The sequence below is a fragment of the Lucilia cuprina genome, chromosome 6, assembly GCF_022045245.1.
Source record: "Lucilia cuprina isolate Lc7/37 chromosome 6, ASM2204524v1, whole genome shotgun sequence".
In the NCBI taxonomy this organism is placed as follows: Eukaryota; Metazoa; Arthropoda; class Insecta; order Diptera; family Calliphoridae; genus Lucilia; species Lucilia cuprina.
The window spans coordinates 61429851-61447389 of NC_060954.1; the positions used below are offsets into that span (position 1 = coordinate 61429851).

Sequence of the window (17539 nt, forward strand, 5' to 3'; positions counted from 1 at the left end):
GTTAACATGATTATTTTCAACATTTCAACAATTTCAATAGCCTTTAGTTTACAAGTTTTCAACTTAAAAAAAGTAATATTTGCATATTTTATACTATTGTCTACTACATAAATTTATACAAAAAGTTTTTGCATATTTTAAAAATATGTCTATAAATGTTATTAATGCAACAGGTGTAAAATTTAACAGGTTAAATGTTAAGATTTTAACATGTGTTTTTTTTTCTAATTGGCAACTAATATTGTCACCTAAAACTAACCAAAAATTCAAAATCTATTTTCGTGTTTATTCTAATGTATTGCATTAATACAAATGACTTCTTCCTTTCAAACTAACTAAAATAGTTTCCAAATACAAGTCAATTCATCTAATTTGAATTCTAGCAAATTTGTGATGTATATTAAAATTTTTTTACAACTTACAACTAAACTGCATAATAAATAACAAAAACATAAATTACATTTTTAATAACAAATTGCTTTTGTTTTGTGTGGTTTTTTTAAATACATTTTATTCAATATCCATTTTAGATACATTGCCACCCGATTGTATTTTCTGTCGTGCATTAACTTCTGTTGTACTATCGGCGTCACAGGTTTCTCTTCTATAAGAGATATCATCACCGGATAGTGTAGTTGTAGAACCCAAATTTTGCGATGAAACTGTTTTATATACACTTAAAGCTTGAGTAACTAAAGAAGAAATATCGCCAGCATTTGAAGGAAGTATGAGGGTATTGTTGGTTTTGGCTAAATGCTTAAAAGCGGAAATGTATTGTTCAGCTAATGTTAGAGAAGCAGCATTTTTGCCATTCTGTAATTAAAAATTATTATTATTATTATTAAATATCAAGTGTAAACATAATTACAACTTACTAAATCTTCTAGAGATTTTGCCAAAGTAGCTAGACCACGAGCTCTAGCATCAGCTACAGCCAACATAGCAGCCGCCTCACCACTAGCTTTATTAATTTGTTCCTGACGTTCAGCCTCTGAAATTAATTAATGCAGATTATTAATAAAATATTATTGTCTTCATTTAAAAATCGTCTTATTATTGCACCTGATGCCAAGATTCTTGATTTACGTTTACCCTCGGCAATATTAATGTCGGCTTCTCTTTGACCCTCGGATTCTAAAATTGCTGCACGTTTTCTTCTCTCAGCTTCAACTTGCATTTGCATGGCTTCGTGTACTCTGGAGGGCAACTATAAAAAAAAAGTTTTCTCATTTTTAATGGTTTTTATATTTGGAATTGTAGTTTTTAACTTACCCTAATATCACGAATTTCGTAACGCAAACAGGCAATACCCCAAGCCTCACTAGCCTTGTTAATGGAGTCAACAATGCTCACATTAAGAGACTCTCTTTCACGGAAAACCTTATCCAATGACATTTTTCCCAACTCTGAACGCATAGTAGTTTGTGCCAATTGTGTTATAGCAAATTCTGGATCTTCAACGCCATATGAAGCTGAAAAAGAGAATTTTATTAAATTTTGATGAATTAATAGCTGAATGTTTACAACAGCATACATATCGTTAGTACAAACAGAAATCCTAGCTAATACATAAAATTGTTAACTTTGCAAATCGTCAAACTCTTAAGTGTTAAAACATTAAAATGATTAAAACTCCAACTGCATTAAATAAATGGCACATCGATACAACGACTAAAAGCTTTATAGATATACAAAAGATGTTCCTAAATGGTCTCGGACTTTTCTTAAAACCACTATTCAAAAAATAATAATCATACTTTTTTTGTCTATTTCTAATTAAGTTTTCGGGCACGAAACAAATATTTTAAAAGATTACTTATCTTACAATACTTTCACTTACCCCTATAAGGATCAATAATGCGTAAGTATAACACGCCATCTATGCTTAAAGTAACATTGTCCGAGGTAATGGCACTCTGTTTGGGTACATCAATAGCAATTTCCTTAAGACTCTGAACATATTTGATTTTATCCATTATAGGCAGCAATACATTTAGTCCAGGCTCCAAAATACGATGAAAGCGACCCATGCGTTCAACAATCCATGCCTTAAAAATAACAACAACAACAACATACAATCATATTAAGACATTACATCAGTTATCTAATGAAATTGAACCGCATAAAATAAGCGTTTCCAAAAAGTTTTAACAATTATACTTTGTGAAAAAAACAAGAATTATCTGTTTATATTCATTCTCATTTGTAGCCTACCTCTTGTTGTGGCACAAACATTATGATGGTATTCATGGGAGTTGATGTTTTGGTCCTACATTGATTGATAAGCGCATTGTGCCGGCAATTGTTTAAAATTTGCTAAAATATACAGTGGCAACAAAGAAAGAATAAAATTATCTGGAAGTACATATGAACAGTATATTATTGAACTTACTCTGGATAATATTCTTCCCGAATTGGCATAGGATGATAACATTTTGGAAAAAAAATGAAATTTCTGCAGAATAACCTTCAGATCCCTACGGTGGTTCGATTTAAGACGACTGAGCCTAGCCGCCGAAGAAATTTCATAGACGCCGTTCATTTTTAATAAATTATGAACTCAACATCAAAATCGCTAGAATATTTTTCAAAAAGCGAAAACCATGTTTTATTGTATATAAAAAATACCTCAAGTTTGACAGCACTACATTTAACAAATCAATAATCATTTTGACAATTGATGGAAAAATCAACTGAAAACAATCCAATTGACGAAAAAGGAAAAATAATAAATAGGAATAATGGATTTTATTGACGACTTTATACAAGAATATAAGAATAATCCCTGCCTTTGGAAGGCGGATTCAGCTAATTATAAAAATCGGGTCAAGCGCCAGGAGGCCTACATGAAATTAATAGATGTAGCTGCAAAACATGGCGAACACTACAATGTTGAGAGAACCAAACAGAAAATAAATAATTTGCGCTGTGCTTTCCGACACCAGCTGAAAAAGTACAACGAACTCAAGACTAAAGGAGAGAAAGAGGAGCCCTACTGCCCAAAACGAAAGTACTTTGAATCGTTAATGTTTCTAAAAGATGAAGAAACCCGGGACAAGAGAATCCTCAATAACAGTAAAATTGATAACTCTAGCAGTGAAATATCAATTACCAGTGTCACCCGTGGCAGCAATGGTAAGAACGAAAGGCGTTTACTTAGCACTGAGACGGAAAGTGCCTCGTTGGAGATAGTAGATGGTGATAAACAGTCCATTAATGGTGTAGAGGATGCCATGCAAGTACCCAATAATCTGTTTTCAGACATTTGCAAAGAAATTCACAAGGAAAATAACGGCACGGAGCCAGAAGATGATATAACTGGAGAGGAGACAACAACCACCGTCAATATTTCAGTCATCTCGGATAAAGGTATACCCATAAGCCAAGACATTGAGGAAATCGCTATAACACCCATACGGAAAGATCAAGTATTCATTGTTGATACATCAACAGCTAATAATCCCACCACCATTTCAACCGCCAGCACCACAAGCAGCATAACACCACACATAAAACAGCAGCCGTCATCCAACAACAAATCCCGCAAACGTTCATCATCCTTTTCATCCCAACACTCCAATGAAACTGACACCACAACACCCATTAAAACTTCAAAAAGTGATATCACGTTAGATATCGAGAATCTTTTATCACTGGCCTGTAAGAATTTCCAAAAGAACACATCTGATCACTATACCAGCTTTGGAGAAATTGTTGCTCACAAACTTCGTACAATGGATGCTAAACAAGCCATTTATGCAGAGAAAATAATCTCGGATATCTTGTATCAAGGTCAAATGAAGTATTTATCAACATCATCCATAGAACGGTATTCACAATTCGATCGGTCACCACAGGAGCAAAAGAAAGCGGAATGAATTAATTAAATATAAAAGAAAGTAAACAAATTATCTCTTCATTAATATCGTACGAACTCAATATAGAAGCAAAAAATTAAGAGTAAATTAATGATTGAACAGCAATTTCTGCAATCTGGCGATAGTGAAAAGTATAAACTCGTAATATAATTTCTCTATAATTAAGATTAAGTACAATATTTTTAAAAAATTATGAAAAACAAAACTTTTTTGCAATAATATATTTTGTTTATTATTTTAATTCCTTGTATACAAGGATTATGGATTAATTTTATAAATTGAATATACATACATAAATAATAACATAAAAAGTGTATTTTTAATCAAGTCAATAGTTATACACATATTGAGAAATGTAGTTAAAGATTATGTTCTTTGTCGCCTTAAAATGTGCTTTAAAAAACACAATTTATTTCATCTTTCGAAATTCATTTGATGCACAATAATTTTAGGAGAATTAACATTAGGATGGCAATAAATTAGAAGAAAATTAAATTTATAAATCGACAAATTCTTAAGGCAAGTAAAATTTTAATATACGATATAGAACAATCTAATACATTTTATCTGTATCTTTAAATAGAGACTAATAAATCTTTTACACCATTTCTACCAAAATTATAGAAATATGTATGAGCCCCACTACTTAACAAAAATAATTAAAATTTCTGCAATTTTTTAATTTCGTAAAAACACGACTTCGTGAGAAGAATTGATGCAAATAACATTAATACATTTGTTAAAATGTTATATTACGTATATAAATATAGGGTTTTACTGCTGATCTTCAGTTACAAAACTAATTGCATTAAAACAGTTCTAACCGATTAAAATTCTTATAATGAATCCTGTAAAGTCTGTTACAAGTGGTAAGATGTAGATATGTATGTAAACAGTAACCTCTGCTTGAAATAAAAATTTACATATTTAACAGTGTTTGTGGTTTTAATGTCAATAATATTATTGGCTTTAGCATCACCTTTGGACCGTAGGACTCTACTAGCTGATGGTAAATAAATGTGTCAAATACAAAAATATATAGATGACCAATATGTAATAAAGAAGTTATTTTTCCAAATAAAGATTTTATTTAATTATTTTTAGTTTTCTTTTGTTCAAATAGTTAATTCACAATTAAAAAATAAAAGGAAACGGTGTTGATAGGGACACAATATTATGAATCTGTTTTTTTTTTTTTTTTTTTTTGAAACTACATTTTAATATGAAATTAGATTTCTTTTTTAAAATGAGTTTTATTTTGTGATTGTTTATCATATATTACTTATTGATTTGGACATTCATTGGGTGTTGGTTTCTTTTTGTTGGGTTTGTGTTCTCTTTCGTCACCAGATTCATCTTCCTCCTCCTCTTCTTCGCCATCGAAGGAATCATCATCTTCGTCTTCATCATCAATAACATCACCAGTATAATACAAAACGGCTTTAGGAATGATTCTTGCACGCAAGAAATGTCCGATTTCAAAATCGGTAGCCAAAATCTAAGGAAAAATGCAAATAAGTCAAGGATTTGATTATTATAATTAAAAACTTACGCCTTGAGAATCCTCATCGATTTCTTCCTTATCCTCTGGTACTTCAGGAGGATTGAAGAAGTTGAAGAATGAATCATTAGGCACTTGCTTAACGATGGTCCTAACAGCACCACGCTCCTTATGTTTTTGCTTCTTCCTAATGGTCTTAACGGTCAAGTTCATTTTCTTTTCCCAATTGATGTTGCAACCCTTGCACTTGTAAATTTCAGGACCTTCAAAGCCGAAAGGATTATCCTCATCTACAGCGGATTTTAAGAAATATTGCTTGGTAAGCACTTGATTAGAGAAGTAATCGTTTTTATCAAAATGGAATTCTAAAGTATACGAATGCTGCAAAAGAATATTTTGTTAAAATCGCACAAAAAGAACAAAAAACAATGAAACACACCTCATCGTCGTATTTAATAGTAATATCAGTAAGTTTTTGTAAAACGGGTTCATCATGCTCTTGCACCATTTCAGACAATATTTCCGTATTGCGGAAAATAGTCAACCAGAAATTTGGAATACCCTTTGCATCCTCAGGAATCTCTTTAACCTTTGTCAACAGTTTACTAAAGTCGGGTAAATCCTCACTGTTTTCATCTGCTGGCTCAGGTTTCCACTTGGGTTCCTCCTTTGGGGGTTCTACTTCACCGGTAACAATAGTTCTTCTCTTTTCGAACAGAGGTTGGTACTTTTCTTGATATTTCTTTTCCAATTTGTAAACTTCATCGAAAAATTCAGCCTCAAGACTTAAATGTTCCAATTGAAGATTCTTCAAAACGGTAATGCGATTTTGCAATGGAGCTGGCAGACTTTTAACCATTTCTTGAAGAAATTGACGACGCAATATAGCATTCATATATGCAGGCCTGCAGTTAAATAAAAAAAGGAATTATTTTTTGAAGTAATGTTACACTTTCATGTCTCAAAATTTAAACAATGTTATTTAAATGATCCAAATTAAAACATTTAAGTTGTGATAAGAAATATTATCTAGTTCTAGTGAAGTATTCATATTTTGTATGGACATGAATTAAAGTTGAAAAGCTTTTAAAATCTATTGAAAATTCATTGACTATAAGTAGTTTCAGATTTTATCTGTATTTGAGATGTTAAAAAGAATTTTAAATTACAAAATACTTTATTTAGTTTTACCAGAATTTCAAACAAATTTCACTTTTTGAAATCTTTGTTAAAGTGTGAAAATAGATAATTTTATTGTTCTTGGCAAATGTTCAAAATTCTTAAAAATGATGACGCATTAATTATGACGTCAGATAGGTAATACTTAACAATACATTTAATAGAATTCTTTAAATTAACGGCAAAACTATACAATTAAATTAAATAAATTTAATATTTTAGTTATATTTTAGAGATGCTGTCTTTAATGGTTAATTAGTTAGCTTTTTTAAACATTGTGATTGTGTATCAATCACAAGAAGTATAAATGAATATGGTTTGTATCTATAACCGGTTTTAAAATGCCGGTAAAAAAAATATTCAGTTTTCTCAACTTCCAGACATGAAAAAAAACAAAGGAGCCTCTAAAAAAACCAAAAAGATATGTATTAGTTTTCTACTTACACCATCTGATTAGCGGAGAAACCTCTCTCCTCATCCTCGTTCATGGACTCGGCAGTATCTTCAGTATCGTGATGGGCATCCATATTTCCGATTGGATAGCTAATGAAATATTAATAAAAGAATTAAAAAGAGAAATTAATTAATTGATATTATACTAAGCAGCAAATGTGATGGAATGTTAATGAAAAAGGGAAGTATAAAAAAATTAAAAGCTCACAAGACAACCACATTAAACTGCGTAGTTTAGACAATGCAAGAAACAACAACAACAATACTTATAGAACAAGCAAGGCATTTATGTATGATACATCATCATCATCGTCATCACACATTAAGTAGTCTGTCTAACAACCATAGAAGCATGGTTGGTGTTTTACAAATTCGCGTCTATACATACATACACACATTTATAATACACAAATGTATTCGTACACATTAAAATAACCATTAAATTCTTTTTTTAACAAAAATTTTATAATTATTTAAGTAAAATTTATAGTTTTCATTGGAATATATAAAGAAAAAACACAATGGAGGAAATAAAATTTATTTTCCAATATAGACAAAAATTTGTCCTTCTAAGAGAGAAACACGTGCGCGATTTGCAAATTATTCGCAATATTTTTGGTTAATCTTATTCTAAATCACCTTTGTGGCTGTTTACACTTATTTGTTATAGTTTTTCTTATCTACATTATTTATTTAAACTTACCAATAAATAAAAAATCTATTTTAATTTATAAATTTGTTGAAACTTTCCTTTTTCAACAAATTCTGCGACTTTACAGATATACACCCGCAAAGCAAAAAGAACAGACACTCGGCTTTAGAGACTTGTGCTGATCAAAATTTTCGTTAACGGCGGCTGAAACGAAAAATATCAATGGCGGCTTACAATCGTTTTTAATTCGACTAAATTTTCAAATGCGTTCAACGTACATATACGTATATTTTATTTAATATCTACTAAAATTTACTATGCTATTTTGTAGTCTGAGCAAATTTTGCGGCTTTCAACACACAAGCATGTATATTCCTTACGGAAAAATTTTGCTCACGACCCACCACCACTCTAATTTTATACAAAAAATTTAATTTTTGTATAAAGTTTGCAAATTTGTTGAAATGGTAGAGATGTATTTTTTGAAAAATGGCGCATTTTTTTAAATTGGCGAATTAGGTTTGCATATCTAATTATTTAAATAACTATTTAATATAACTAAGTTATTAATAATTATTATTTAAAAAAAATCACAGAACAGAAAAAAATTAGAAGGATTCTTATACTTTTTACAGGACATGCAATTAAAAAACGAAAATTAAATCATTGTTCTTATTTAACAGCCATTGTTCATATTTAACAAAGGCAAAATTTGAATTCTTGAGCGTACTCGTTCTTTAGAGAACAATTTGATTAGAGAAATTCGTAGGCCATGCGTCTGTCGGGGTTGATCTTTCGACTCTTAGGGGTGCTGATCTTCTCTTCGAGAGTGCAGATCTCCTGTGTTATCATAGGAGATTTGGCACTTTTAACATAGTTGGTACAAGCACAGAAAGTTTAAAGTACAATCTTCTTTCACTTACCAGACTGCATTAACAATAAAATTTTATTGCACAACACTATGGGTTCGCCTAATCCTTCTCCTAAAGTAAAAATACTTATTTAACGACACTTGACTTTATATTTGGAATGAAATTTTTAGATTGCATTGCTGTTAATTACATCAATCAAATATAATATAATAACTGGCATTAAAACAATTAAGCTAGGAGAAAAAATATACAATAAATTAACAAAGTCCACCTTCCTCATCGTCATCTTCATCATTTTTGGCACTACCACCAGCAGCAGCAGCCTCTGAATTGGATACCTAACATAAGAAATAACGAGTAATGTAAATAACATAGAATTCCCCTAAATGTTTCAACAAAATTAAATATAACTTACATCCATATTAGGTGACGTATATGAAGCTGCGGCATTTTTAATAACACCAGTTTTTGAGGAAGATAATATGCCTTGGGGCAAGGGTATTTGTCGAGCTAACTTTGCATACTCTACATCCATATGTTTTATAAATGGAGAATTCAATGCCATTTGAGCAGTTTCAGGATCCTCATCATCATAGGCTTGCAGTAAAGTTTCTAATGTTTGCACTTCCTGGGGATCACAACAATTGCCCCACTCTTTAAATGCCTTTTCGGCAGCCACTTGGTCGCCTCTTGCCAATTGCACCATTACTAAAACTACAGCAAGTCTGCCAATATGACCATAGGATTCAGTTTGTTGGTTTATACCGATCTCACGCCTTAAAGCATCGGCAGCCTGATCAAACCTATATTAAGGAAAAATTTTATAAATATCATTACGTTTGCTAGCGAATCGTATTTAAGAATTAAAAATTTGTAATGAAAGAACAACAATTACATTTGTAATTTAACCAGAATACGTGAAACTTTGGAAGCATATTCTGCAGCGGAACGTGTTGAATCCTCAATCTTTATTTTTTAGAAGTTATTGTTATAGATGGCAGTAACAAAAAACAAATTCAATTATCAGCTACAGAACAAATAGATTTTCATATTTAAAAAGTAAAACATATACTTACCATACTTATTTCCAATGCTCTTTGATAAAAACGTAATGCAATCTCTGGATGTTTTTGCTCAACAACTTTAGATGCCTTGTCCAAAGCGGATGCGGCCGATTCGGGCGAACCATGTTGTTGATATAAATGACTAGCTCGATTAGCAAACTCTTCAACTTGTAACAAGTTATTTGTTTCCTTGCAAATTAAAATAATCTGCAAATTAATTGTATTTAAAATTAAACGAATGTAAACAATTTTTTTAATGTAATAGTTACTTGTTCATAACACTTGGCTGCATGAAACCAAGAACTATTATTTTTATGACAATCAGCCGCTTTTAAAAGACATTCTTTACTTTGATCATAAGATTTTCCTATTCGGAATGCAGTGGCTAATAAAAAATTAACATATTAGTTTTTATTTCTTATATTGTAATGGGATTAACATTTACCAGCTTTAGTGTAACAATCAGCTGCAATGTCATAATCTGGACGCCATTTAAGAAGTCCTGTTTTCATGCTGAAACAAATAAATTTAAAATTTTTAACATATCAAAACAAATGTATTATAAAAATCTCTCTCTAGTTTAAATTCAAACAAGAAATTATGCATAATGACTTAGTTTTTAATAGTAAAAAAATAGTATTAATGTAAGTTTATAATGAACTCAATTCAGTTTTTGTTCGGTAGTAAGATTTCTATAGATATTATATATAAATTCAGAAAATTTTGTAGTAATACCGATAACGCAGAGGGGGTTATTAACAATAGTTTTCCCTTAAGTACCTGTGTAGGTATATAAATTTATAAGAAACCTTTAATAACCTTTTTCCAATAGTTTTCATCTATGTATGTGGACTAGAGAAAATACTTGCGACAATTGTTTGTTTCTTTATAGGAAGGTAAGGGTAAAAAAGTAGATTTTTTATTATTTGATCAATTCGCAATTTTTTCATTTAGAGTGTTGTTTTCGGCATTAATATAATTTCATCATTATGCTGTATTTAAAACCAATTTACAATTAGAAACATTCTGAAAATTGTATTTTCTTTATAATATATGCATAAATAATATTCAAGGTCACAAACTTTATACCCGATACAGCGACTTCACTGATGCATACTTTACATTTTTTTATGTGTCATCCAATAAATAATTGTAAATATTTTTAAAATATGATAATACAAACTTATTTTTATAAATAAAAGTCTTTTATAGCAGTTTAATTCGAAATACATACACATATTCTTTCGTTTATACTACGAAAAAAAGACCACTATATAAGTGGGTGGCAAAGAAAGTTTTAAATTTTTTATTACTTTACACATAATAAGGCATATAAAATTTACAAAACTTTTATTTATTATAACATACCTCTTTTCAGCCTGTCTTATTAATTCGTTGCCTTCTTCAATCTTGGTAGTATTCATTTTTTCTTTTTATTTTACAAATATTTTTGTATTTCTTAAACGCAACCAAAAAATCAATAAACAATACCAACAGTTTTCTAAGTCGTTGCTAAATTATCGACGGCGACTAACATAAAATAATTCAACGGCGGTTATGGGCCGACTAAGCCGATTTTTTATATAAATACTTTAAAAAAACAATCTTAAGGTAAATAGCAAATAAAATATACAAAATTTACTTATAATGAATATATATAAATATATTTTAATTTCGTCATTTGTATCAACTTAGAATAAGAAATCATTAAATTTTCCGTTAAAACCTAATTCATATTTTACCCCGCAAAATTGGATGGAAAATTGCTATAATTGACAAGAAAATAGGTAAATTGGCTACACAAAAGAAATATTTATATGTTGTTTTAGTAAATGTTTTTTTTTTTATTTGTTTTGTTGACATTTTTTAAACATAAAGATATCTCTACACTTCTACCAAATTTTGCGATAAAAAAAAATAAAATGCTAGTTGCCAGAGATTGCTTTTGGGAAAAATAGTTTATTTTATCGATTTTTATAGAGTTACCACACTGATCATCGTATCTCTCATCTTGCTCATCTCTAATTTATCGCTATTTTGTTGAAAAAAAAATTAAGATAAAATAAAATCAAGCTGATAATTGATTTAACAAAAGCATGTTTTATTAAAAAATACGTTCAACTTTACATTAAAACAAAATTTTTGAACAATTATTTTACAGAATACCTCAGCTTTTATACAGAAGGAAGTAGGGCGGCGTGTCTTCTAAAACTTTACTGGCGGTCAGCCGCCGTCGTTTCAAATCGTGTCGGCTCGTATCTCTGACTGTCAATTTGACAACTGACAACCTTTCTTTTCCCTCTTTTTGTCTCATACGAGCAAGACGAAATGGTGTGTAATTTTTTTAAATCCATAGTTATCTTTGGAATCCTAATATTATTTAAAATATTTTTTTAATCAAATTACTAAACAAATATAATTGCTTTTTAGGCGGCCCATAAAACTTTCAGAATCAAGCAGAAGCTTGCCAAAAAATTGAAGCAAAATCGTTCCGTACCCCAATGGATCCGTTTGCGTACAGGCAACACCATTAGGTAAGTTGTAAAATAATAAAAGTGTATACCTATTATAAATTTTATACTTATACATCCTCTTTACTATATTGCTTTAGATACAACGCCAAGAGACGTCACTGGAGACGCACCAAGTTGAAGTTGTAAATTTTATGCTACGCTGGATTAGATTCTCATCTAATGGGAATTCATTTTTATGTAGTGTTTACATCTTCAATATTCGTAGTGTTTTCTGCTATATGAGTTTAAATATGTATGTTAATGTACACAGAATATCTTGAAAAGAAATACATATAAAAAGTAATTGCTTTTTATTTAAGCAAAATATTACAGCATTTTTATTTAATATTAATAGTTTTGTGGGTAATAGTAACTTTGCATCTGAATCCAATGTTTCCAGGCAGGCAGAAATTAATTTGGAAGAAAGATTAAACTATGTGGTCTACTCGATGTGTTTTAATAGTATATTCGGCTATGCCAAATCAAAAAAAAAAATACACTTCAGCTATAAACAATTTTTTATTTACAGTAAAAATGTAGAAATTTAAAAGCTATTGCAAACAAATCGATTCATGTAGAATTTTATTGAGATATCATTATTTACTATACAAAACCTACTAGAGTATAATTTTATCCTGGTATAATTCTATAATATTTAGGGCCAAGAAATATTGTATAAATATATACTATACATACCTTAAAAACACGAAAGTACAAAGGCTGAAAAATTCGGCAGACACTAGTACAAATGGTGTTAGAGTTATATGAAAAAATACTAGTACTAGCAGTAATTGAAGGTCCCCACTTGTAGACTGATTTTTATTTGACATGTGTTGAAATGGAATACGAATAGAACCGGAATTTTTTCGAACTTTAATTTTGAATTGTAAGGAGATGTATTTACCTAAAACATTTTTGTAAATAAAACCTTATTAAAACTGGTTGTGTAGATTTTCTAAATGAAACCACATAGGAGGATTACAAAGGAACAAAACTACCAAATATGGGGAATTTTTGTGAATATTTATAGTAGTAATAAACTGGTTCTAAAGGATCCAATTGGGTCTAAGAGCACTAGTATAGGTCTAGAACTAATGGTACTAGAAACAACACACAAATGCTATAGAAAAGTTTACAGTTGGAAACTAGTACTGGTGATTTTGGTACAAGTATAATACTATTTTGGTACTAGTTGCATTTCCTGCAGGAATTAGTATATTTTCCCTCGAATAACGAGAAAGAAATTATCGCTATTATAAAATCGCAACTTTTTTTATTGGCAAATTGTAATAAGTTACTTTAGGATGTAATTTTGTATATCACTTACCCTTACTTCACTTTATGGGTAATTTCGTGTCAAGTGATCCAATTTAAAATTCGATTTGGCTGTAATTTGCACCAAGGTAAGTACTATTGTATAGTAGGCGTGACACAAAATTTGAACTCTATCGGTCAAGAACTGCGAAACTTCGGGGTCAAAGTTGGAGACTTTGGACATATAGGGTTTTGTTCAAATGAGGGTTTTTTGTTGTTTTTTGCTATTACCTTTAAGAGATAAATCCACCTGTAACACCATCAAAAGATGAGTTCGTAAAAGAAGAATAGTATATTTAATAAATACACATTAAAAGTTACATTTATGTTTTTTTGTATCTTCTTTAAAAACTATTTTAATTTTGCTTTATTTTATATTGGTTTATGATTATTATTATTAATAATTGTGTGTTTGTGTGAGCGTGTGGTTTTAAATTAATACAATATAGAGTAGTATGATACTTCAAAGGAGACTGGATTGCATTTGCTTGGAATTTGGAGTTATGAGAATATGTTCTGTGTCTGCTTGTTTTGTTGCTCTTATATATAATTGCTTTGTCAAAATACAATTTTTACTTAACGTTACTACGCTAAAATTTTATGTATTTTTATTTAATTTAATAAAAAAAAAAGAAACTATTATATATTTATATATTTTACTGTGATACTATTGGACTTTTCTTATCTATATCAGCCATGTTTGCATTATTCTGTACAGACCCACTACCGGGACTAGCTGGTATTGCACCTGATCTATCGATATTCCAGGGATTTGCACCAGAAATGGGTGAATCTGAATGACCAAAGCCAGTATGATTTTCGTGATCCATAGCGTTGGTGCCATCGTACTGAGTGTTTTCCAAACGTGTTATGAGTCGCTCATCTTCTTCACCAAACTCGCCACCCATTAGGGTGGGTTCACCGACAACCATAACATCTTGTGACGACAGTGAGAAGTTAGGACCGGACGGGGAGCGCTTTTGATTACTCACTGGTGGCGTGTTTGCGTTTGCGCCCCCGCCCGAGTTTGACCCTTTTCTTTTGCGCCTTTTGTTCGCCGGCCTCTGCGGGTCTTTTTTTCCCGGGGGGGCGACCATTCTTTGCCACTTCTGAAAAAGGGTCGTCTTCAAACAATCGCGGGGACTTAACGCATACGCCTTATGCCGCGACATAAGCTCTTGCATAGGTTCCAATATCACACACAGACGCAAATAGTTCAATGTAGAGTTTGTAATGCCAGCTCTAGTGATGTTTTTGGTAATTTGTTCCAAAATCATAGGGTCTGATGGTAGTGAAGTGCCAATTACTGACCGCGGTATAAGTTCTCGGTGACCTTTGATTGTCATGTGCCACGATTTAATGCGCATATAGTCGTCATACATGAACTCCAAAATAAGACGGGCATCTGCACATACTTTCGTAAAGAAGGGTTTTCCATGTTGTGTGATAACCGTACATTGGTCGCAATCCAATGTAATCGAGGTATTGTGAAAAGATTCTTTTGCGTGTTTCAATTGGAAATACAAGTCAGATACACCACCCTCGTAAATACTGCGGAAAAAGCGCGGAATCAATGTACGTCCTATTGTATAACGTTTCGGACCATCTTCCAAACAGAATAGTACAGTAAGTTTGGCATCGTCTTCAAAGAATTCCGTAGTGAACGAGTCCCACCAACAATTATCGCTTTCTTCTGTACGCTGCTGCAGACGTTTATTCATTTCGAACACACGATGTTCTGTGTGGCTAAAATAGGAGTTGTGGCGTCTGTAGCCAGGATCTATACGATCCATTTGTGGTCCACCCATCATGGGATGACCACCACCATGACCGAATGATGAGGTGGGAGGCATCGAATTGAACTGACCGCCCACGTTGAATACCGCTTGGCCAGGGAAATGTCCACCTTGACCACTATTAAATGGAGTGCCGGAACTGGCCGGGCGACTGAACTGGCCCATGCCTGACGAGGGCGAACCGAAGGGGCCACCGACTGGTCCATTAAAATTGCCGGAATTCGCTGGTTGAGGATATGGCCCCGACATATTTTGCTGTGCAACTGGTCCTGGTGTTGAGGAGCCCGAAGGAGCAGGTGACGATGTGTATTGTGGTGTATTAGAACCTGTAGGATTGGCATTAGGAAATACTAATGGTTGATTGCCAGCCGGAGAATTCTGACCAGCCTGTGAATAAGGTGTATTGGAACCACCATACGGCATATTGCCCTGGGAAAAACCTCCTTGATTGGAAGCATCAGGATTCAAGGAGGGGTTGTTATTACCACCACCCAACATTGAAGCATTTTCGGGCACATTTACGTTTTTCCAACTGGCATCGTCCATGACTGTTTGTGAATTTATATTTGTGTTTGTGTTAATACCTCTACGATTCATAACTAACAAAAGTTCATTTCAATCCTAAAAATAAGAAAATATAAAAATATCTTATTAGAAATTATTAAAACTTGAGATATTCTTCAATTTCGAATATTCAATATCCACTCTTTAATTCGTATGTACATTGTATGTATGTACGTATGAATGTGTATGTATGTATGTATTTATGCATTAATATTAATGTTGATGATGATTATTTACTCGTTCATTATAAGATGTATACACATACATCATCACTTATGTTTTTTGTGTTTATTTAATGCAATATGTTATAAATTTAATACTCTACTTGATTAAACTATTAACTAAATCAATATATCACCTTTTTCGTTTGCTTTAAAATAATATATTGCTTTTTATCAATAATAATAGCAGAAGAAATCGCAAACACCACAAAACGAAAAATTTTCAGACACTTTTAGAAAATGAAGCGAAGAAACGATGGAGAATTAAACACAGGGTGTTTTCAAAAAAAATATTTTTGATTTGACTGATGATTCGCCGTGGTGTATGAAGGCTATATAAATCCTTAGGCTGTGGTGGAAAAATTAATTTACAAAATTTATTCTTTGATAATAATAATGAATCATAATAATGAAACACGAAAAATACATTGCTGTTAGACAAACCGTAATAGACTAGGACTAAAAAGATAGAAATAAAGTTCTTTAAATAATTATTTAATAACAATTGAACTTACAAATTAATAAAATCGTATACTATGCCGAGGGTGATTGGGCAAGCAAACATTAATTAAGTTAAATTTTTAATAACTATGAGAAATATGTTTTTTCAAGCGTTTTCGTTTAATACCCAAAAAATGTTTTCATTTTATATTAAATCAATTTATAGGTAATGCATCCTTCCATAAAAGTTTGAAGAAAATCCAAATTTTTTTGGAATTTTTAAATAGTTGCTTCCAAAATCCCATTTTTAATTTCTCGGATTAGGTTTTTATTTAAAGTTGTTAAAGCCGCCGCCGACATTTTTAGTATAAGCCGTTGCCGTCGTAATATATATCAGCTCAGGACTTTGCTTCTTATTCTCAAACATTTTACGTAAATTTGCACACAATGAGTTTCTTTACACGTTTTGTAAGTATTTCGTTAAATTAATCTATATAAACACGATAATTTGCAATTAATTTTAAATCGTTAGCTAAATTTGCGTACATTGTGCTCAAGTACAGCTAAAAATGCCGAGCAAACTATTCACAGATTGCTAATCCACCGTTTTCCTCAGGTGCGTACATTGAATTTTTATCAAAACTCCCCCGTCTAAGTATTAAGAAATTCTAACGGTCGTTTTTTATTCAATTTTTAAAACAGGCAAATGTAAAAGTAACGGATGTATCCGGAGGTTGTGGAGCTATGTTTGAAGTTTTTGTTGAAGCACAAGAATTCAAAGGCTTAAATACTTTAAAACAACATAAATTGGTAACTAATACTCTGAAGGAACAAATAAAGGAGATGCATGGTGTACGTATACATACCTCAATACCAGATAAAATCTAAATTTTAGAAATGTTAATTTTAATTAATAAATTTTTGTTATACCTAAAAAATAAGATGTCCATGCAAAATTATATTTTCACATCACATATATGAGTGATATGAAGTGACAAATATATGTACATACATATGTTTTAATCAAATTATTCGTTACTCCACCAATGATCATTATGACTAAAAGCGAAAAATTCAATATGCAATGTTTC

At 31.3% G+C, this 17539-nt stretch overlaps 7 protein-coding genes across 8 annotated transcripts; 3 read left to right on the forward strand and 4 right to left on the reverse strand.

The window, feature by feature from the left end:
• Window positions 1-456: 456 nt before the first annotated feature.
• On the reverse strand, window positions 457-2530 carry LOC111678057 (stomatin-like protein 2, mitochondrial). Its single transcript, XM_023439294.2, has 7 exons — window positions 2393-2530; window positions 2215-2316; window positions 1841-2048; window positions 1273-1472; window positions 1063-1207; window positions 876-991; window positions 457-813 (listed from the first exon to the last, which is right to left on the reverse strand). Exons 1-7 carry the CDS (start codon window positions 2432-2434, stop codon window positions 511-513), a joined length of 1116 nt encoding a protein of 371 aa, XP_023295062.1. The 5' UTR covers window positions 2435-2530; the 3' UTR covers window positions 457-510.
• Window positions 2531-2653: 123 nt separating this feature from the next.
• LOC111678056 lies at window positions 2654-4175 on the forward strand. Its single transcript, XM_023439293.2, has one exon. The coding sequence runs from the start codon at window positions 2742-2744 to the stop codon at window positions 3876-3878; it is 1137 nt and encodes a 378-aa protein (XP_023295061.1). The 5' UTR covers window positions 2654-2741; the 3' UTR covers window positions 3879-4175.
• A 768-nt stretch (window positions 4176-4943) lies between these two features.
• LOC111678058 (nucleosome assembly protein 1-like 1) lies at window positions 4944-7863 on the reverse strand. Its single transcript, XM_023439295.2, has 5 exons — window positions 7715-7863; window positions 7003-7101; window positions 5819-6284; window positions 5431-5760; window positions 4944-5376 (listed from the first exon to the last, which is right to left on the reverse strand). Exons 2-5 carry the CDS (start codon window positions 7083-7085, stop codon window positions 5161-5163), a joined length of 1095 nt encoding a protein of 364 aa, XP_023295063.1. The 5' UTR covers window positions 7086-7101; window positions 7715-7863; the 3' UTR covers window positions 4944-5160.
• Window positions 7864-8664: 801 nt separating this feature from the next.
• LOC111678030 (gamma-soluble NSF attachment protein) lies at window positions 8665-11262 on the reverse strand. Of its 2 annotated transcripts, none has more exons than XM_023439263.2 (7): window positions 10968-11262; window positions 10045-10112; window positions 9869-9984; window positions 9612-9806; window positions 9431-9501; window positions 8951-9338; window positions 8665-8873 (listed from the first exon to the last, which is right to left on the reverse strand). In XM_023439263.2, exons 1-7 carry the CDS (start codon window positions 11021-11023, stop codon window positions 8793-8795), a joined length of 975 nt encoding a protein of 324 aa, XP_023295031.1. In that variant the 5' UTR covers window positions 11024-11262; the 3' UTR covers window positions 8665-8792. The 2 variants fall into 2 exon arrangements, with proteins under 2 accessions (XP_023295031.1, XP_046810792.1); XM_046954836.1 differs by lacking the exon at window positions 10968-11262 and adding an exon at window positions 10419-10453.
• A 525-nt stretch (window positions 11263-11787) lies between these two features.
• LOC111678023 (60S ribosomal protein L39) lies at window positions 11788-12437 on the forward strand. The gene is made up of 3 exons (XM_023439255.2): window positions 11788-11930; window positions 12030-12133; window positions 12211-12437. Exons 1-3 carry the CDS (start codon window positions 11928-11930, stop codon window positions 12257-12259), a joined length of 156 nt encoding a protein of 51 aa, XP_023295023.1. The 5' UTR covers window positions 11788-11927; the 3' UTR covers window positions 12260-12437.
• Window positions 12438-13742: 1305 nt separating this feature from the next.
• Window positions 13743-16300, reverse strand: LOC111678016 (LIM domain-binding protein 2). The gene is made up of 2 exons (XM_023439249.2): window positions 16145-16300; window positions 13743-15843 (listed from the first exon to the last, which is right to left on the reverse strand). Exon 2 carries the CDS (start codon window positions 15817-15819, stop codon window positions 14083-14085), a length of 1737 nt encoding a protein of 578 aa, XP_023295017.1. The 5' UTR covers window positions 15820-15843; window positions 16145-16300; the 3' UTR covers window positions 13743-14082.
• A 503-nt stretch (window positions 16301-16803) lies between these two features.
• On the forward strand, window positions 16804-17386 carry LOC111678045 (bolA-like protein 3). The gene is made up of 3 exons (XM_023439277.2): window positions 16804-16916; window positions 16981-17064; window positions 17151-17386. Exons 1-3 carry the CDS (start codon window positions 16896-16898, stop codon window positions 17334-17336), a joined length of 291 nt encoding a protein of 96 aa, XP_023295045.2. The 5' UTR covers window positions 16804-16895; the 3' UTR covers window positions 17337-17386.
• The last annotated feature ends 153 nt before the right edge of the window (window positions 17387-17539 follow it).